The sequence below is a fragment of the Eutrigla gurnardus genome (genome assembly GCF_963514095.1).
Source record: "Eutrigla gurnardus genome assembly, chromosome: 14".
In the NCBI taxonomy this organism is placed as follows: domain Eukaryota; kingdom Metazoa; phylum Chordata; class Actinopteri; order Perciformes; family Triglidae; genus Eutrigla; species Eutrigla gurnardus.
The window spans coordinates 5845630-5867558 of record NC_139937.1 but is presented as its reverse complement, the minus strand read 5'-3'; the positions used below and the strand labels follow the sequence as shown (position 1 = coordinate 5867558).

The 21929-nt window shown below is 43.0% G+C and overlaps 2 protein-coding genes across 2 annotated transcripts in view; one reads left to right on the top strand and one right to left on the bottom strand.

The window, feature by feature from the left end:
* Positions 1-162: 162 nt before the first annotated feature.
* On the top strand, positions 163-1888 carry fkbp14 (FKBP prolyl isomerase 14). Its single transcript, XM_084026717.1, has 4 exons — positions 163-467; positions 959-1110; positions 1317-1444; positions 1531-1888. Exons 1-4 carry the CDS (start codon positions 271-273, stop codon positions 1687-1689), a joined length of 636 nt encoding a protein of 211 aa, XP_083882843.1. The 5' UTR covers positions 163-270; the 3' UTR covers positions 1690-1888.
* Positions 1889-2519: 631 nt separating this feature from the next.
* The window catches only part of chn2 (chimerin 2), a 129018-nt gene continuing 109608 nt past the window's right edge, over positions 2520-21929 (bottom strand). Inside the window, exons 3-14 of the mRNA XM_084026627.1 lie at positions 15391-15429; positions 13901-13956; positions 12640-12671; positions 12287-12400; positions 11868-12138; positions 7101-7184; positions 6110-6194; positions 4831-5004; positions 4492-4569; positions 4153-4290; positions 3950-4055; positions 2520-3811 (exon numbers count right to left, since the gene is read on the bottom strand). Of these exons, the coding sequence (XP_083882753.1) occupies positions 3640-3811; positions 3950-4055; positions 4153-4290; positions 4492-4569; positions 4831-5004; positions 6110-6194; positions 7101-7184; positions 11868-12138; positions 12287-12400; positions 12640-12671; positions 13901-13956; positions 15391-15429 (1349 nt within the window). The 3' untranslated portion in view covers positions 2520-3639. The remainder of the gene's footprint in view (positions 3812-3949; positions 4056-4152; positions 4291-4491; positions 4570-4830; positions 5005-6109; positions 6195-7100; positions 7185-11867; positions 12139-12286; positions 12401-12639; positions 12672-13900; positions 13957-15390; positions 15430-21929) is intronic.

Sequence of the window (21929 nt, the reverse complement as noted above, 5' to 3'; positions counted from 1 at the left end):
AGAGGGATTTAAGGGCTGTGGGCGTGGATTGTGAAGATCGACACAGAGGAGAGCCAATAGAAAAAGAGAATATATGTAAAAGGCGGGGCTTAGTAACGAATTATCCAATTGTAGAGGGAGGAGGGCAAACCCCTGAACAGTGGACGCCTTCATCCAACTTGGCTGCCACGTAGTTGGCATTCCTGCCATGTATTTATTTTAGGTACTGCATTTTGTGAAAAGACTTAAATTCGGGGTCTTCTTTGTGTAATTTTTGTTGAGCTAGCAAAAATGATTATTTTTACTATTTGTTCGATTTTGCCTTCACTGTTTGTGTTTGTCACCGGGGGGAAGCTGCCCGAGCCAGAAGTCAAAATTGAAGTTATACATAAACCCTTCATGTGTTACCGTAAGTCCAAATACGGGGACATGCTTCTTGTTCATCACGAGGGATTCTTGGCGAGCAATGGCACCCTATTTTATTCCAGGTAATTTGTTGCAAGAAACTCTACTAATGCTACATGTATTGCTGTGCAACTTTGTTCCGCTACTTGTGCAGGGAAATCACTGTTATAGCTGTAAAAATCAATGTGTCTAATGTACTACACTATGCTGCAGCCCAACACTTAAATATAATGTACCATTTAAAATCACTTATCTAAATGATCCTTTCGTAAACGCCTACAATTACTTTTGGCACACTGTTTTATTTTCAGTCTGTCTTATTTGGTTATTTGCTTGATTTTATTTGCCTAAAGTTCAGAAATGTTTTAATACTGTTCAACCAAGCACTTTATTACTTTGATTTTAAAAGTGCTTTATAAATTATTTGTATTATTATTATTAATAATAATATTGTCCTTGTGCATTAACCATTGGACTGTCCTTAGTGCTGCCGTTCAACCCTTTTTCAATCCTGTGTGTACTGGACTTTTCTTTCTCAAAGAAAACTGTGATGGATCTTTGTGACTCTTGACAGCCGCAAACATGGGGATTCAAACCCAGTATGGTTCACTCTTGGGATTCGAGAGGTGCTCAAGGGATGGGATAAGGGTCTGAAGGACATGTGCACAGGAGAGCGCAGGAAACTGACCGTCCCTTCATCTCTGGCATATGGCAAGGAAGGAAAAGGTAACAGACTATTAGTTACACACAAAAATCTTCCTGTATCACGTCATAACCTGAACCTTCTTTTCAACACAACATTCTGAACCCTCATCCCATCCACAGCTTTTCATTGTAGCATCTCCTCACAGGAGAGCCTTGCATACTCGGTCCTCTTCCGACCCCAGTCCCACACCCCTGCTTCATGTACATAACATTGTTTTTGTTTACAGGCAAGATCCCTCCAGGCAGCACCCTCATTTTTGACATTGAGCTCATGGAGATCCGAAATGGTCCCCGGTCGCACGAGTCTTTCCGGGAGATGGATATTAATGATGACTGGAAGCTCTGCAGAGAGGAGGTGTGAAATTCTTTTACATTTATTTATATGTTTATATACACATACATCTTTGTTGCTATGATATTATCATTCTGTCTGCACTACAGGTGAGAGTGTACCTGAAGAAAGAATTTGAGAAACATGGATACTCGTCTAATGACACGCATCATGAAGTGATGGTCGAGGACATCTTCAAAAACGAGGACGAAGATAAAGACGGTTTTATATCTGTGAGGGAATTCACCTACCAACACGATGAGCTCTAAAGGACTGTGCATGTTCCACGTCTCCTCCAAAAGGGTGCCATGACTTTAGATATTGGGATTAAGTTACTGTGCTCGCTTCTTTTCACAATGCAGTCGAACATTTTATGGAAAATGAGATCCATAATTAATTTATACCTCCATTCTGCACTGACCATCTCACCACAGATGGATTTAGGCTCAGTATTGACATTTCCTTCATCAAATAAAGGTTTTTGAATTTAACTTTGTTTACTTATTTATTATTATTATTATTATTATTATTACATTAAATGTACTGAAAACTGAACGTGTGTGCAGTGTATGTGATGCTGGATGACGCTGTGTGTGTCTTCATTCATCACTAGAGGGCACTCTTGTCTGAGCCTTTGGTATCATTTACAAATCTCCAAACAGATACTGTGTATCATAAGGGGTCTCTCTCTCCTTTTCTAGATTTCTCATATATATATATATATATATATATATATATATATATATATATATATATACACACATACATACACACGCACATATACATACATACACATACCTGTACATAAAACTGGAGGAGTGGGAGGGTAATATGGCAAGACAGAGATTGAATATTAGATAAGCTCTTCTACTTAAAATTCCTGGTATGGATATAGCTGTCAAAATAAGTTGTTAACTACATACCTGGTGATTCACATACTGTGCTTCAGGCTACAAGCAATCATCAGTGACGAAGAGCCGGGCCTTTCTTCTCACTGAACCTCTTCTCAGCAGCTATCCCACTGTGGTCGGATTATGTTAAATAGAAATCAAGTGAGTGTGAGAAAGTAAAACAGGTCACGTTTTTAAACTGTAGTTCTCTCTCCTTTTAATAAATCAACATTTGATAAATTACATTTTTAATTGCAACAGTCACAAAAATACATTTTGATGCAATGGATTTGTAGAAAGGATTTACTGAAACACATTGAAAGAAACCTGCTGGACACAGCTGTAGCAGGACTGTTCACTTCTATGGCACAGTGAAGTGAAGGCGACTACGGCTGCACCAAACGATGTTACTTGGATACAAAGAAAAAGCCCAGATCAGATGAACATATTCCAAATTAGAGCATGTAAACAGGAATACTATAAAGCTGGAAAGAGCTTTACAATAAGTCTGCAATATTTCATGCAAGTTCAAATGAGCAGTATTTAATCCACCCGTGTATTCTTCACCATAACACCGAGTACATGTACATCGCTAATGAGAAAGGTACATCCACAAACGGCCTCTCCTCTTTTCTCTCGTTATCCATTTTGACATCAATTCAACAAACATCATATATTATTGTGACAAAAGAACAGGATGCAGAGTAAAAGACAAAAATAAACATCTTTACAAAATAAATCTTTACACTTGTTGCAAAAAAGTGCTTCATGAGCGCCCAATTGTCTCAGATCTCATTTGTTTTAGTACACACAAATAAAAGATTGATCATTACATGATCTGATTTTTTTTTATTATCTACAATTAAATTTGAAACGGAGTTCCCACTAAAACCACAATATGCACACACGTAATGTGGGAACGTTAACCAGGCTGCGGCTGCTGCCAGGCTTGGTTGAGACAACACCAGCACTGATTGACGGCCTGCCGGGGGGCCGGTCTCACACAGCGCTGTCATCATGACTGAGTCTACACCAGGTAGGGACAGTCTTCAAATTTAAAGAGGAGAGAATAGCACTGTAGGTTGTTAAAAAATCCTGGATCCATTCCCAATATAAAAATGATGGTCTTGGCTGGGTATGACACCCCAAAACGTACAGTAACAAGACAATGTCGACACTAAACCAACCTCAACTAAAACGGTCATGCGAGTTCAATTGGATTACAAACTATTCTGAAACTTCATTAGAATCAAGGTGGCTTGAATTTCCTCTATGACAGAATAAATAAATGTCCTTCGTTTCTGCTGTGAGGCCTGTATGCCTCGGTCCTCAAAATAACACATCTTCATGCTCTATCATAAGCTGCACCACTAATTTCTGCTGCCTCATGTCATTCAGGGTTGTCAAGGCATTCTGCTCCGGCGGCTGCATAAGCGTTGGACCGTAGACAATCCCCAGGTTCTCAGAATTCATAAAATTGTCCTTTTCGAACAGCGTCACCCTTTTAAAACAAGAAGACACAACACAAGGAGAGTAGAATCAGGCAAAACACAAAAAAACATTAAAAAACTGGCCTTATTCCACAATCCCCTCATTTTCAACAAATGCATTGCACGTGCTTGCGTGTGTGTGCATTAACCTCTTGAGGTGAGCCATCAGGTAACGTAGGGTCTCGTAGTGGGCTGGGGGGAGTTGCAGCAAAGTCTCGTGGATGGCCTCCAGTCTGGTTTCAGCATTAGGAATTTCTACATTAAATGATAAACATGATTTAAAATCAGAGCCCTGCAGGGTGCCGGTAACACAGCGATGTCATGGAATAGCCCAGAGTGGAGGAGCTCTTACTTGCAGCTTGAATAAATTTGGAGTACAAGTCAAACGTAATAACTGGGATGGGAAGGTCTCTCAAGTAGAGCTTCAAAGCACCAGCGATGATGTTGATATCTGCATAGGCACTGGCACTGATATCAGCCTTTTCACCATCTGAAAAATACAAATATATGACCGATGTGTGAATTTGTAGTCGGGTACAATTCTAAAAGGCTTAATATTCTCCTGCATGTCACAGAATAACAGAGAGTGCTATTTCACAGTAATGCAGCTGGAAGGAAAAAGCTTCTCATTTAAAAATGCAAACACTTAAACTGAAACCTCGGCAACGAAATGAATCTGATGTCAACACACCTCTGTCGAAGGAGAGCCTCACATCCTCTATGTGCTCTGAGAAGCCAGACACTCGGTAGAGACCTTCAGATTTCATACCTGCAACAGAAGAAACAAATGTTCTTCTCTTTTTCCCCTCGTCACTCTCCCTTCCTCCCATTCAGAACCACAGGCATAACACATGTGCAGTAGGAAATGCTGGCATCTACTCTAAAAAAACTACAGATTAATCTGTAGTTTAATCTTAATAAAATCTGTATTAATGAACTAAGCATTTACTGATCAAACTTTATATTCAGCTTTCCTTTCTCTTAAGTGACTGGTGTGTTTTCATGTGGCGACCGATTAACTGCAGTCTACCTCTCAGCTCTATCTCGCGAATACACATGTCCACCACCATGGGCCGCGTCGTGTTGTGAGCTTTGACGAGCGTGGTGAGGTCACAGCTGAACACTTTCTTAATCCTGCGCAGGTCCGGCTGGCAGTCGCTGGGAACCAGTTTGGAGCACTGTTTGTGTACATTCAGCCCACAATCTAGACGAGGGGGGAGAAAAACAAAGGAATAGGAGGTCCAGATTAGCCTCAGACTGATTATAACACAACATCACAGCAGGCTTTAAAGACAGCAGTTTGAAAAGGTTTTCCCAGAGTCGGTGATGAACTGCACTGTCGCACGCTGTCCGTGCACCGCGCGCCAAGCAGCGATCAGTGATGGGCGGGCGTTATGTTGTGGTTTTAATGACATGAAGCGCATCATGCTTGTGTGGCGGTAGAGCTAGGATGGAAGGTTTTTGACGGAGCCAACGCCAACGCTGGTCTGCTGATTGAGGTACTCTCAGTCGGTGTGTAGCAGGAGATAAGAAAAAGAGAGTCTAGAAAGGAAGTGTGAGAGAGAGAGAGGACAAAGAAGTCTCTCCTGATTCAAATAGCACATGAGGTGTCTGATGATACCAGCGGTCGCCTCTAGCTTATCAGTGTGGCAAATGTCTCAACAACAAACACTCTGTTTCGGTCCACTGATGTGCGCATCAGTTTCATGACTATTTTGTGCAGTGAATGAGTCTTGTGACCACGGAGGCCTTGGAAACTCCACTGAAATCTCCTATGCAATCAATCTGCTGCTATATTTGGTCAACGATCCCAGTGCATTTGACCTGTGGTTGACCTCCATTTGTATCATCATTAAAACACTGTATTTTTAGTGATTTCCATTGACGGAGAAGCACAATTTACACTTGGGTACGAATGCTGTCGGCATACTGCATCACATGGCATTTCTTCGCACAGTAACCAGTTATAAGGGAATTCGAAAATAGCGTGTAAAATCATCTAATTGCCTTTCAGCTGGCTGTGGTCAAAAAAGGGTGATAGGAGTTCTAGCTGTGATCATATAAATGTTTGTGTCTCAAGAATGTGCTTTGATGAGTCACTGACAGGAGGATCTCAACGTGTTTGTCACAGATACAACAGGAAAAACAACCATATAAAGGGACATAATCGAACCGCCGTTTAAAAATGGGAATGCATCTGAAACATCCGTGACAGACGGAGTTTGCCACAGATCATACACTACTTGTGTAACCCAAGACATTCTTTATGGAAGATGTGTAACGCAGCTTTGACGTTGGCGTGTAGTTACCTGAGCAGCGGACACCCTGGGCGATGAGCCCCCACATGAAGTTGGCACAGTACTCGCACCAGTGTGGCCCACGGAAGGTGTGTACCTGGGGTTTTGTGTAAGACATGGTTAAACACACACAAAACACACACACACACACCACATATTACAAGTCACTTATGTCCAGTCTAAACTGGAGAAGCTCCCCTTTGATGTGCTGGACAAAGATTACTTTGTGATCCCGAGCTACAGTGGATGGGACCCCTCGCCAAATGACAGCATTTGTATATACAAGCCAGATTAAAGGATTTACTATAATGTGTCTAGCATCTGCTCCTGGGCAATCGGATACATGCAGGCAGAGACAGAGGCAAGCCTGCAAGTCAAAATAACAGATGTACACCCACTATGCACCCTAAAAACACAGATACAATACACGCTACCACACACACCTTCATCAGTACTGAATAGGTAGCAGTAGGCCGATGAGTGAAGGAGGCATACGGCAGGTGGTGAGTGGATGGGTTTTGTTCTTTTTCAAAGGGGAGTATACAGAAAGCTGAGGGGCATTATAAACTGCCTGTTAACTGAAACCCAGGATACAATTACAAGAATGTTGAGGCACCCATAGGCAAAGTATCCCTAAATTCTTCTTTGTATATTTAAAGAAGCATAACTCCATCCTGCTTTCCACAATGCACTCTGCACTTAATCTCCCTGACAGTGGAAGCCTCTACAATATATTTCAACTCAATATCGGTTTTCTCAAAATCAGCAGCCTAAAACAAAAGGGATCTTTAAAATCAATGCTAATCATCAATGTGCTCTGCTAATGGGCTGTGGTACAGTGTATCCATTAGTTCCCCTCAGTGCATATGGATGTCAGCTGCATGTGTTCTCGTCAAAAACGGCAGCACACACTTTGATGGGACAAGCAAACAGGAATTACATTACCACTGCAAAAAAACACGAGAGCTAATAGAAAATTCATGTTTAACAAAACCCTGCTTACCTTGAAGTTGTGTATCTTCTCATAGAAGCACTGCTTCTCTGGTGTTTCTTTCAAGGCACTCCGTCGCACCAGAGGTGAGGAGATCTGTGGACAGGAGGCCAACAGCTTAATAGGCTTCCACAGAAATGTTCCCTTGCTCCCCAGTTTGACTCCCAGAGCCAAAGCCAGCAGCTCCTGACGCTTCCTCTCCTGTCTTTTAGTCTTGTGGGTAATCAGCTCCCCTCCTCGGTTTTCTTCAGCCTCCATGCTCGCCTGGTCGGGTTCCCACAAACCCTCCATCTCTTCTTGGGAGAGATGCGGAGGCGAGACGTGGGTGCTGTGCAGCTGGCGCTGCCCGCAATAACCCAGCGCAGAGGCGGCAGCTACCCTTCACTCCACTCTGACCCAGGAGGGCGACCGATGACAGTCAACACGGGGTGGACTCTGCATCTGGTCTGAATCCAGTGGCAGCAGTGAGCGAGAGGAGCAGAGCGAACGGGGTCGGTAGTGGGCGGCCTGAGGGCAGGAGTGTGCCTCACACAATGGCCCTCTTTCACACGCCCAGAAAGGAAAGAGAGCTAGAACAGGGTCTCTGATAGGGAGGGGCCAGGAGGTTGAGAGCGAGGGCGGTCGGGTGCTGTCAGGACCGCTTCACACAGCTCAACAGCTCTGTAAGGCAGGATCAATAGTGCAGACGCCCCCTTTATAGCACAGAGCACACTCCCATTAGCACGCTGCCTTCCGGACACACTCCACTCCACTTAACTGGAGATAATACTCAACTGCCAGCTCTCAGTCAGCGGTGGGTCTCCAAAACGGGTCAGTGTGCTGCTCAAAGATTGAGCAAAGACTCTCCGGTCTGACAGAGCTGAGGTTTGTTCTCGTAATTCAAACAGATCTTGACCTCTGGCTATGTCAGTCGGCTGGTGGAATTCCCCGCACTGCCATCCAGACGGGATCTTCCAGACACTCCGACTGCAGACCGCTCCTGCCAATCACAATCATTCGTCTCGAAGGACCAGCAGGGCCAGACCATCAACTGGGATTGGGAGGGATTACTGCAATAATCCTTACACAGGGAATAATCCCACAGTGCCCAAATCCAAGGAAAATCTCACAGCAGGCTCATTTGCAGCCACGTAGTTTTTTGGCAGTAGGGGGCTGTTGCTATATTCATGCTGCATTTGTCCCCATTAGCTCTGCTTGTAAACAACCAGTAAACGGCACCAGAAGGCTTTTGGGTTTTCTAATTAATCAAGGAACGCTGAAAGCAAACTAGATGTCAAATTAACATCTGGACGATTTTTTGTCAAAGAGCTATTTCACAGAGCAGCTAAGCATGAACACGGGGAGGCATGAAAAAAAATAGGGTTGAACTGATTTTATTAAGAGGTCATAAAGTCAGTAAGCACAGGATTTGTAAGAGCTGGAGCAAAAGCAGAGTGGTGAAGGGGAGTACACAAGACCCAAAGGGCCACTGCAAAGCAGAGATAAAATTAAAGGATTGGCAGCTTACAGACACAGTAGCAAAGCAACAAAAAAATATGCTGTGGGCCTTTTCGTGTACAAGCTAATTCTTTTTGTCTCTGGCGTCTGGAGGCAACCGCTAACCGGCTAATGGCTAACAGGAGTGACAGGACAGGTGAAGATATTTGTCATTCTGGCTGACATTCCTTGAAAAGACCTACACATACCATACAATGCAATTCGGCTCCACACACAAGTCTGAGGGGACAGACAAGGAATATACCACTCTGAGATATTTTAGCCTGGCGAGGTTGGAGGGAGGGAGGACGAGGGCTTTGTCTGCAGGCAGATGGCTTCTTGTCTCTTAAAGAAGAGCTTGGAAGAAAGGACACAAAAGGTGGTCACACACAGGCTCTGCTTTCTTTTCACTGGCTTGCCTCTTTTATTCCTGCAGGGCTTTTGTGGGAGCACAGCTGAGCGGACTCTGTTGTGCCCGAGTCCTTGGAATCATGGGAAAATGGCACAGTGGGCCCTGACACGGTGTGACAACAGGATACAACTACCCACATCCCCGACAAAACGGCCCTAACAACATCTCTGACAAAAAGAAAAATAGACGTACTGTGACGGGTCTGAGCATTCAAAGAGATCGGCCATTATTTTAAAAAATGGAAGAAATGGACACTCTTGTCTTCAGTAGGAACACACATCAGGGAGATTGAAATATTTTCTTGCAGCTGAAATAAAAATATAACCACTTCTAAAAGTCTGGAAGTGTGCACTTACAATGTGGTGTGAGGAGCGTTTTAACATTTTAAAACTAAAACATGGAAATGGATGCTTTTGCATTTTTATAGCTCTTTGGAGAGAACAGGTAATTATCCTGAAACACACACGAAAAAAAAAAATTGGAAATCTTTTCAGGGCATGCGAGCAAACCAGCCTGTCAAAGCAGCCCCACTGAGATTAAACCAGTATCAGGAGGAATGTGGAGGAGCTCTTGGCCTCTGAGGAAATTGTTGCACATGCAAAGAGAAGTAAATGCAGGAGGAGGTTGATCTACAGGTCGAGTAAATTAACCCCCCCAATTTCAATTACACAAGAATGTGCAGTCACAGCAATATGGTGGTATCACCTTCACACCGAGTCAATGCATGTGAATGTTGACGGTACAGTGAAGCCACTGTGGCTGTAAGGCCTCAGGGTGTGGCTGTGTAACTGGTAAACACCAAGTTCAAAAAGCAACCACATGTTCGAGCCGTCAGGCCGGGTCTCTGCTTCTTGGGCACATAATATTCAAGCAGACAGAAAACGTTTTCCTCCCTTGACTGGCAGGTGGGTTTCAAACGCTGCCCGACAAAGCCTGCCATCATCACAGCCGCCTCTGACTCTGATCCTCATGTACAGAACTTGGCAGGGAGTACGATGTCAGTTTTACAAAAAGCTCCTGACAAAACTGACGCGCTCCAGATTTACTGGCCAAGTGGAGGTTAATTGGAGGCTGCAGTCCACCAATTTTCAAACATTATAGCTGCAAATCAACCTGAGTGCAACAGAGCTGGATACTGTTCAATAAAGCAGTGTGTTAAGTAAACACAGGTTAGACTGTGCGCCTCAGGACACTTGAGGACCAATGAGGTAAAAAGAAAATGCAACATTAATGGCTTATGTTTCAAGCTACAGAGGCCCAACTGGAGACTGATGATATCAATAGTACAGCTGATGCTCCAGGGCAGACACAACACTAGACAGAAGTAATCACCCAATCTCTGAAGAAGAAAACATTAGTATTTGTTTAATAAAAAGAGCCGGGTTTGACTCTTACTGACCATAAACCAGAAAGGGAGGCGGAAACTAGTCAAGACTGCCACCTAGTGGAGGGATAGTTAGGAATTCTTCTCCAGTAAGAAAACAGACATTCCTCCTTCCTCATTGATGAATCATTCACAGACTTTAATGCCAATGAATACAATGTGCAATTTGTCTCACCCAAGATAAGTGTGTCTGATATGCGTGGCAGGCTGAGCAAAGTCCCAGTCCCAGTCCCCTTGGTCATCATTACCTTTCAGAGGATGCGACAAAGCGTGGCAGCAGTGAACACACCCAGGGGCTACGGGATAATGTACGTCTCATTCACAGGACAAAGTGTCCTCTCAGTAGCACTCTCATCCTACTGGAAATGTTCAGCAGCATGGAAGTAGATCAAAGTCGTGGTATTACACGGTGTTGTCACAGGACCGAGGGAAATACCAGATCATTTACGTACTGAGATGATGAAGACGTTTATTTTTGTATTGCTTAAGAAAAGCAGGCGATTATAAAATAATAAAGGATGTGGTTTATTATGATTTTCTTTAACTTTCTAGAAAATAGAATAACAAGCTTCAAGTTTTGGTTTCAATAAAATGTGTATTTTATATTGTATACGGAGTACTTTGGAACAACTATACTCATGTTTACAATGAAATAATGTGGAAGTTGTGTTTTTAGCAGGGTTTTCTTACAGAGGACGGTAGTGATAGAGCTGCAGGCAATTATTCCCATTAATCTATTGATTGTTTTTCTGTTGTTGACTGATTCACCAGTTAGACTCAGATAATAGTATAAAAAGACGGTCACAGTTTTACCTGAAGCCAAGGTTAGATCTGTTTGTTTGCTTTGTCCAATCAACAGACCAAAACTCAAAGATACTACATTTAAAGCAACAGTTTGACACTTTGGAAAATAAGCTAATTCTCTTTCATAAATAAGAGGAGAACATTGATACCTCATACCTGAACACCTCATGGTGACAATGAAACTCCATGAAAGAGTCTGGCACCAAACCTGCCCTAACACCCCAGTATGCTGCTTTTTGACCATGGTTTTAGTACAGATTGAACAAATTACACATAACAGGTTAACTGGTGATCCCTAAAGGTGCTGGTATATATATTATGTTATCTGTTGGACAGAAGCAGACAAGATGTTTCCTGTTTCCAGTAAAACAAGTTAAGATAACCGGCTGCTGGTGGTAGCTTCATTTTTACGCTACAAATATTAGACGATCAATTTACTCGCCTAACTATAAGAAACAAAATTAACCTTGTTCCCAGAATGTCAAACTAATCCTTCAAAATGGTATAAAAGCAGACAAGATTCAATTTAATGCAGTGCCTTATGGTTTCAGCTCTAGATGGAGAGAAGGTTCAACAGCATCTTGCTCAAGGACACTTCAACTACGTCGATGCTTAACTGTTTTCAAACAGCCTCTCAACTCCAGACCACCCACAGTGCACACAATAGTAGAGTACACTCCCCACAATCAGCCGTCAGACTCACCCTCTCATCCCTCTGGAAGGTGACCCTGCGTGGTTCTGTGCGTCCACGACTCAGCCTGTGCACCATCTTGTCTTTGAGCAACGACGTGTAACCGAGGTGCTCGTAGATGGGGTTGGTGGTCATTTTGGCGATGTACTCCGCCGCCTTGGTCTCAATGTAGAGAGTGATGAGAGCGTCCGTCACAAGGTCATGGACCGACTCGAACCTCTTCTCCCCGACAAAGTGCTTCCCGTCATAGAACAGTCTGTAGTTGAGGGTCTGATGCCCAAACCTGGATGAAGACACATGGAGACAGAGGGAGTAAAGATGAGCAGAGACGGCGTCGGTACATCAGAGGTAAAGAAGGTGGAGCCAGGGGAGGACTGGGCTGCTGATGACCTTTCAGGGGATTCTCTACTGCATACTGATGGTGTTGGTACCTTAAGGCCAAGGTGTGTGTCCCTGGCTGTCTCTGGCTCTCCCTGATGAGGTAAGCACCCTCTGATCCCGCCAGAAGCTCATCTGCATATTCTCGAGGGATCATGCCATGAAACCTGTAAAAAAAACAAAAACATCTTTTAAATCCTCCAATGTCGTTCTCTCCTCAAATACACAGATTTACATTTTGTATGTTAAGCTCAGGCTCCTAGATAGGGAAGAGACACACATACATACACAAAATACACATCCGCCCACTTAAACCCCAACCACATCTCATGCAAGGCAATAATGACAAAATTCCCCACACGCGGCAATATCATAAAAACCACGAGAGTAATGAATTCACACTCACTCTCTGCCATAGTATTTGGGCCTGTTCTCCATCTGTAAAAGCACAAGAAGACATATCGGCTGGAGCAATACGATATGAAAAAACTCAATTAAATGGCTTTGCGAATTGTTCTTACAGCCTGTGTGAAAGATAAAGGACTCCACACCGCAGGACAGATTATCTCCATCTGTGCCCCCGCGTCTATTCGCAGCTACCACACCATAAAGCCAAATCACAGAGTGTGGAGACGAATTAGAGGCAGTGCAAGAAAGCAGCTGGTTAGAGATGGCCAGCTGCAAAGAATTAATATTTAGTGTGTTACTGTGTCACGCCAGGGTGTGTAGTGTGTCTGCATTACAAATTAAAGGCTACGGCAAAAGAAAAAAACTTTCATTCACCTTTACGAATGACGGTGAAGACTCTTTTCAAACCTCACAGTTATGATCATCGTGGATTTGGTAATATGTCAAATATAATTTTGTGCTTTGAATTAACGGGTAGCCGCTAATCTCACATAGCCAGCCCACAACTTTCACTTTGCTCATCAAAGCGTGGCAAGACTGAAAATAGGATGAGACACGCATCATTTCTGGTAGGCTGTACAATAGAAGCCTGACAGTTCTCTCAGCGAGGGCAGTAACAAGTACCGTCACTTGTTCCTTAAGCTTTATTAACGGAGCTGAGGGAATAAGTCTATGCTGTCCATCGAAAGGGTTCCCGCTGCCTGCACTCGGTGAACATTATGAACATTGAAACTTAATTGTAGACCTTAGCGTGCTTCAAATGTGATGAGGGATGACATCACATCCACACATCACATCCAGCTAATATGATGCTTCAACTGTCTGTGTCAGACAAAGCAAGTGGATATCATACAAATGTACTATCTTAGGAAATTTAAGATCCTCTAAACTAGAGGTCTTCAACGTTTACAGGCCAAGGACCCCCTGGATGAAAGTGACACAGTGGAAGGACCCCCTATTACAAAGTGTATTTTTAGACATTTTAAGTTTTGGAAGAAAAAAAGTTTGCGATCAAATCATTTTGGAGACCCGGACCCCCTGTTGAAGATCTCTGCTCTAAACCCTTCAGGTTAAAATGTGACAGCTACGTAACAGATGATAAGCAGTTCTCTCCTTCAGACGGACAGATTGGACATAACTTGCTATTATCATATTATTATTCAGATTTTATCAATGAAATGGTTGATACAAATATATAAAAACAGTCAATTTAGCTCTATACAGCAGCCTTGTGTGGCAAGATTTACAGACGTACTGACCTCCTGAGGACATGTGGTCCTCTTTGGTCTCGGGGCTTCCTGCTGTAGCTGGTACACTGTTAGAGAAAGGCATGGATGTTAATTAAGGCCCTCTGCCCCTCTGAGTTATGTACACAGCTCATTGCAAGTTGTAATTACATACATTTTGTATTACCAAAATAACTGGAAGCTAAATGACGGAGTAGAGCTTTCAGACACTGGACATCAAACAATACGTCCACTTAACAACCTTCAGTGGAGCTTCTGGCTGCGGTTCGGTCTCAGTGCGAAGGTTACAAGGTACAACAGGAGCCATTAGCTTGTCTGTGCAAGGCTAAGCAGTAAAGACAGGAGCCACACATCTGCGATTCATTTGAGTGAATAAATACATTTACTTCATGAGCAAATACTGGAAAATACTTGCACTTCTGAATACACACATGCTGCAAATCCACGCTCCTCTGTATTAGATGGACTTAAAGTATGGGGAGGACTTATAGTAAATCAGTGATGCAAAGTGAAAACGGAATTGAGGGATTTGTGCCAGTCGAGGTAATCGCCCAAACACCTCGGAAGCCTTGCAGAATAAGTGCATTACATTAGGGATCTAAAAGCAGGAGAAGTCCAGGCGATGCTGCACTTCAAAGCTGGACTCTAAAAGTTGTATACTTCAATACACGTGGCTGATCCATAACCTGGTGACATGTGGATGAAGACTGGGGACTACAGCGTCTTCATTCCTAACAACGGTCCGGTACCACAGCAAAGGAATCGCTGTGTGAGGTTGAGCTAAGCCTTCACCACCACAGCTTCTCCAGGCAGGGGAAGGAAGACTCCCGACTGGGAAGTTTCATGTTGGGTCAGGCTGACTTATGGCAAGCAGCAAGATTTGGACTTGAGCCATTCCTGTGACACAGTGAGCTCTAAAAATACCTCGGCAGAGGACCGGAGGAGTCGGGAGAAGATGGTGAGACTTCAGAAACGCTGCATTATTTGCAAAATTATTCGGAAGCGAAAGCTTTAATGACGGGGAAAAAATTGTAATCGTTAAAACTGAAATCACTGCAAAGGACTTACCCAGCATGCAGCTGAAATGATTTGTGCTCTGCTTTCACAAATGCACCACACGTATTCTGGGGATTCAACCCATTTCCTCCCACACGGCAAACACATTGTAAAATGAGGTGGGTGTCCTGAAGACCCTATTTCAGCTGAGCCTCTTTGCAGGTAGAAAATCGTATTTTCCCTGGGTGATGGTAACCTATTTTACTCCGAGATCAGTAATCCACTGCTTTGCATTTGTGCGAGTGTGTTGTGTAGGCGAGTGTGTGTGCCTTTTGTTGTGCATGTGTGTGTATAGCCTTTTGGAACCTGCAGTGTATCTAATTGCACAATGTACAACAAAACCTTATTCTTCCAAATATAGGAGACCTGATGGATCACAAATAAATGTGAGGTTAAGTCAGCCAAAAACATGGCTAATCAGCATAGAAAATGAGTGATTCACTCACAGTAGGACTTCCATATGGGCGGTTGGTAATCCTCAGGGTCTGTGAAAGACAAGAACAAAGCAGGTTTCTGTTATTATCTCACAGCAGCGTTAATAAACTATGGCCTGTTTTCTCATTAAAGTCTTAATTTCTGACCCTTCCCCAGTGGACCGACTAAGTCCTTCGTTGTGGTGATGTCACTGTTGTTATTTCTCCGTTATAATTATGAATATGGCTTCATTCACACTGTGCAGCTGCCTCTCGAGATGCACCAGTGGATACACTCCGACTCGAGGACGATCAATACAGATGTCCACGTCTTTCGCCAAACGTCAAACCTAATCTATATTAGACCGTCGGCAAGGTCCCAAAAACACAGGAGTCCAAACACGGCCGTCGGAATCAATGTAAGTAAATACACTTTACATCTCACAACCCGAAAACAAAGTGGCTGATTTATGATTATGTGAACGCGTTGCTGAAATATATGAAGGCGCTGTTATAGGAGCATGAAAAGAGTTAGAGAGGTGATGAAGTAAAGGCCCTGCAGCAACTGATAATTTACCTGACGGCTGAAGTAATGACTTGTAATAAAATGCGTCTCTAAATGAGTCAAAAATGTAATGTAATAAAATACCTAGCCTTCAATATGACATAAATTGTGCAGCATATTTGTAGTTGTATAAATAAGATTTTAACCACATCTCCCACCATAGCAACTCCATAATATACGGGTAATAATTTGAAGCCATTTATAATATTTAACTATTCTTGGTTTTGACCTTGGAAAAAAGAAACTGTATTGTATGTAAATGTCACTGCATGTCCTACATGTTCACACATGAGAGACAGGCATACAGTATCAAACATGTTGGTCTTTAGCTAACGCACGGGCCGACGACACTAAATGCCAAATGCACGAGATAGCTAATAAATGATTAATCTCCTCTCGGAGGTTTGTCTAATCTCTCTCATCAGACCTGCCCAGCACCGCCGCTGAAGGAATCAATTGAGTAATGATTCATGTTGGTCCAGAAGATACATGTTGCTCATTTTAAAACATTCCTTTGCACTCATCAGCCGATCGACGGCACACCCCTCTGGCCAGAGGGAACGAAAGAAAAGCCACTTGAGAGGGCGTCAAGACTAGTAAGCACTTGTTGGAAGTCGGTGACGTACAGGCAGCAAAAATTGTTGAATGTTCTCATTTAAAATGGCATCAATGTTATAACCTGTATCGCCGAGTCTGTGTGCTCTTGTGCTTTATTTCTCTGTTCAACTGACGGCACTTAAAGAGCAGACTATCAGAGCATTTCTTCATGCTGTTTCTCTGCAGGCGGCAGCGGGAGCTCCACTGGAGGCTGGGTGCAACATTATCAAACACACCGAACGCATCATCGCTGCTTGTCATCATAAAAGCACTGTTGCTTTTGGAAAGAGAGGATTTAATTACGCAGCAGACAAGATAGGTGCATATGAACATCTGCTGAATAATGATAAATGATGAAAAAGCAGCTTGACTGAGAAGTGGATGTTTTGAGGGTAAATGTTGTGTCTAAAGCCCTCCACAGAATGTCTGCCTTCAAATACAAATAAATATGCTTCAGGCTCAGTTTGCTGATGTGTGGCCAAGCTGCCTCGGAAAATGCATTGTCCAAATGCTGAAGCTTTGTCACTGGGTATTGCATTGGCAACAGTCTGAAAGATTTATTCCACTGCGGCTTGTTTAAAGAATGTGATTTCATCTGGTCGGCTGCCAAATACTCACTTTTCAATTCGATTCATTTTAATGACGAATGGCATTTCAGTCTGGAATTCGACAGCAGCTTCGGCTAGAAAAAGGGGGCTCTTAGGGGTCGATTCTGATGCCAGCACACGCACACACAAATATTTTAGGTTACACTGTACATACCCATCCTCAACCAAACACACACACAAGCACGAGCATGAGCACGCGCTAAGGCACACAGGGAAAAAAACATCAAATAGAATTTCCAAGCAGCTCAGAGTTTGTGTCTGAGCATCAGGGGGAATTTTTAAAATTCTGCAGCAGCCAAAGGGTTCTCCCACCCAAAGAAACAGATACTAATTGTGTTGCCCTCCATTACTCATTAGTCAGGGCCAGTCAATAAAATAATCACCGACGGGTATTTGCTTTGGTGACAAAGAGAATATGTGATGAATGAAGATCCAAGCTCGCCTAAGACGCTTATTCCCCGAGATAACGTCTAAAAAAACTAAAAAAAAGTCAACGTCAGCACATAAAACAATAAGTTGTACTGAGGTATAATGAGTGCACAGTTGAGGCTGAGAGCCTTTTATGATCTGTGCGGAGTCATGTTCAATATCACTGTGAAAAAAGGCAGATGTCAACAGAGGAGATATAAAGTCGCCTGTGTGGAGTCGTTTCATTTGCCCACTTAGAATGACATCAAGTCCAAGTAAAACTCCCAGCAGACGATTAAAGTTGACACAACAAATAGTTGAATATTGCCTTTAAAAAGCTCCGTGTTCAGCTGTGGCCCTGCCTGACAGTAAAACACCCACAAAACAACAAATACCAGCAGAAGTAGTGTAATGGATAACTATGTATTGTAACATAGCTGATCATGAAATTATATGTCATTTACTTTGGTGATGTCATGCTACATACCAGATACAGCAACCTGGATTGTGTCAAAGAGAAAGGAGCTTATACTCTATCTAAAAGACAGAAACGTTAGAATAGATCCGACACAATTAATGGTGAAATGTTCTTTGAACACTACAGACAGAAATCGTATCACTTCATGTGCATTTGAGATGTTTATTTATATATATAAATAAAATATTATACAAGTATGTATAATATTCTGCCAGTAGAAGAAAATGTACGCTAGACTAGACCGTGATGAAACATCTCTCCTCTCCTCCTGGTTACTAATTAATTTGAGATGGGACTTTAATGTTCATCAGTAAACTCATTAACTTTCTGTTGCACAGCTGTCACAGCCGTCCACTTCTTCTATGCTGTGTAATTACAAGCTACTGGAAACCCATCCATCCTAACAGCTGAAACAAGAGGATTAAATAACCAGCGTCCTACAACCGCACTGTTTTCACTCTCAGCTCATTAGCATGATGGGTTCACACACTCGTGGAAGGGGGAAACCTTTGGACCAGGTGGGGTTGATTTCAGTGTTATGGCCCGTGTTACCACAGTCTACATGGGGCGTCGGTCTGAATGAGTTTGTGGTCGTTTTTCTTTTCTTTTGGTGGATCTCTAATCTTTTTTTCCATTTCAGGCTTTTTTGGCAACGATGAAATCCTTTGTGATCCCCATCTCTTCTACTGACACTGATCCTGATGGCCATTGTTACTGTAACCTTGACTGAGCAATGATGATGATGATGATGATGATGATGATGATGACCAAGTTAGTGTTGATGATGGATTGACAATGAGCTGCACCACAGCCACATATTTCCCCCCAGAATTTCACTGTGCGAGTTACGTTTATTTCTCTCTGCTCTCTCTGCTAGAGCTGAATGAGCCACTCAGAAAAAGGTGGCTTGTTCAAGGACTGGGCTGCCTGGATGATTTAGATGACCCAATATACACTCATGCCTGGAATGTTATTAGTACCTACTTGTTGTTTTCCTATCTTCAATACTTAGACGCCCTGGAAGGATAAGAAAAGATAAGCCTTGATCCGCAGAGGAGGATCCCGACCTGCCAAGACCTTTGTAGATCCAGCATTTCTTTTCCAAATAACCTGCATTTTTCTATTTTTATCTTAAGGGGTTCAGATTAATGTATTACTTCAAAACATTGCTCTCTTAAGGCCCTGAAACTGCAAATGTGATAAGTACGATCTGGATTGGCCATTTGACAGACTTGGAGACAAAAAGAGAATTTAAAATAATAACTTAATCACCCCTTAATTAAAAGAGAAAAAGAAAATAGATGACATACAAAAACAACACACTGAGGTGTAGTCAGACACAGATACATGCAGACCCTCAGCATCGTGTCAGTGGGATGCAGCAGAGCTGCAGCAGGGAGACCATCTGTGTGTTACACCGGTCCAAAACATGCATGTCAACACTGCCTCAGTGCTGACCAGATATCATGTGACAGGTATGATGGTGGCTCTCTGCAGTGTGTTTGTGTGCTATACTGGGAAACTGTGTGTGTTCTTCTGTTAACAATAACTGTAGGCGAGTTGAAAAAGTGTAATTTTAGTAATTTGGTTCTGACACTGCCTGGAGTCTGCCACCGAGAGAGTCTGCTGTTGTAATTAATACCGCATTGACTACCGGGGGATATGTTCAACCAGAGTTGATACTTGGGGGACCAACTTAGCCCTCGCTGATGTTGTAAAACACGCAGATCATCTCAGTCAGTCAGGAAACATGACGCAAATCCAGTCTGACATGATTTCCACTGGTAAGGACAAGAAATAGATGTGGTGGAAAGATTTTGAGGTGAAGTGCAGCGTTTACCGGGCACATGTGCAGGATCGTGTTGAGCAGACAGCCTCGCTGTAATACATGGCTGTGATTCTGCCTCCCTGACCAATTTTGTCATTTAAGGCCAGGAGCACAAGGCATACTTTCATGCTCTATCCCTCAATTTATTTTCAAAGCTTTATTTCCTGGAGCCGTCTGGCAAATGGTGTGCTGCCGGTACAGTACATGCTTCAGTGCCCAGCCGTGCCAAGAATGTGTAGGAATCTCCCTGAACTAGACAACTGGCCAGAAAATATCTTTCCAGGGAAAGGAAGAGATTGCAACACATATGCTGCAACGGTGTTGCAATCCTTTCAGTTTGCCTTTCATGACTGGCCGTAATCATTTTGGATGCCTCTACTATTATGCACCTGTGTATTACGGCGGCACTTATAGACTGTGTGTGTATAATATACATTGTTCCTTCATTTCAATAATGTGCTCGAAGTACGGAAACAAATCAATGTCTGCTCCCATAATATAATTACCGTTGCCACAATCATAAATCAATATGAGTCGGCACAAAAAGCTGCCATCAGCGGCACAAGTTGGATTCACGTTATTTAGACTCTGGCCCGAAGAAAAGAGCCTCCAAACAAGATTAGGAAGCAGACTTATCATCACGAGCAGCTGAGATAACTACACCAAGAGCACTTTGTTTGCAGCCAGAACTGACGACCTAAAAACGGAGCAGGAACTGAGCAGATTCATTTTTCGTTTGTCATGTGCCTCATAGACAAGATTATTCAAATGTTGCGTCTGACTGCCAAAGAGCTCCGCATGAAAATAATAATACCCTTGTGACAACCACTCTATCCCTGGCAGCAGCGCAGCTTGTAACCTCTGATAATTATATTGAGAGCCGAAAAGTAATGACAACCCTCCAATGCCACAGAGGGAAAAAGACTTTCCTCTTAAAGCAGTAGTGGTCAAACAGTAAATCCACTGCTTTCTGAAGCGCACACATGAGATAATGCTCTGTGAAGCACGCGGTTGCCACAGGCTATATCAGCCTGGAAACGACTGAGCCTCCCCTCCCATTGGGCAATACCTAGAGACATGGGGACTGTGTGGTGTGGTCGGGGTGCAGAGAGAGTAAGAAAGGAAAACAAACAGTATTATACAATGTCCTCACCCTGTAATAAAACTATAGCCTTGCCATGCGACGTGCACTTTGAAGTTCTTGTAGGCAGAAAAAGTATGGTGACTAATTTTCTAGACTTTAACAGTTGAATGTTAAATAGTGGTGAAAAACCAGAGTGTTATAAACAACCCCTCCCTCCCCATGACACACATGCTGACTTTCTCATGTGCACGTCTCTTGGTGGGGCTTCCACATCAAACAGCGCTGCAATAGCGGAGTTTGTACTTTACACCCTGGCAAACACGAGCAGTGATCTTTAGCCATGCTGAATGGGATCCACACCGAGACAAACATGGAGCCGCTGATTCATTCTGGGTTTGTTTGAACAGCTGCAAACCCACTTTCTGTTCTCATTCTGTGAAAATTCAATCCTGAAATTGAATTTTTTTTTTTTTTTACAAAATATATAATAGGTGCAACTCACTGAAGTGTACCACATTATATGCGAAGGGACTTGATTGGAGCTTGTGTGCGCACTGTGAACATTATGATGTCACTGGAGCATGGCATATTAGGGTTTTTGGGTTTTTTTGTTTTTCACAATGTAGAAAATGTCCCAGCCTGGTGCTGCCTTTTGGAAATTGGCAGGTTACACAGGCCAAAGATAATCCACAGCCGGCCAAGTGGAAAGTAAATAAGGAAATTATGGACTCGATTAATAACATCCAAACCCGACTGCATCTCAATCCCTCTGCACATGAAAGGTGGCATTTCCCTCTAATGTTTCCAGCACTGAACCGAGCTATAATAGATGGCGATGCGTGTCACTTACTATCAATCCTAAATCACAGCAGCCATTGGAAGCTACTTCAATAGTACGTTTGTTTAATGCTTACCAAGCAGTGTGAGATGCAGATAGAGGAATAAGAGGGATTTCACGTTTCCTGCTGCATGTTAGAGGTATATCTTTATGCAAGATAATGAAA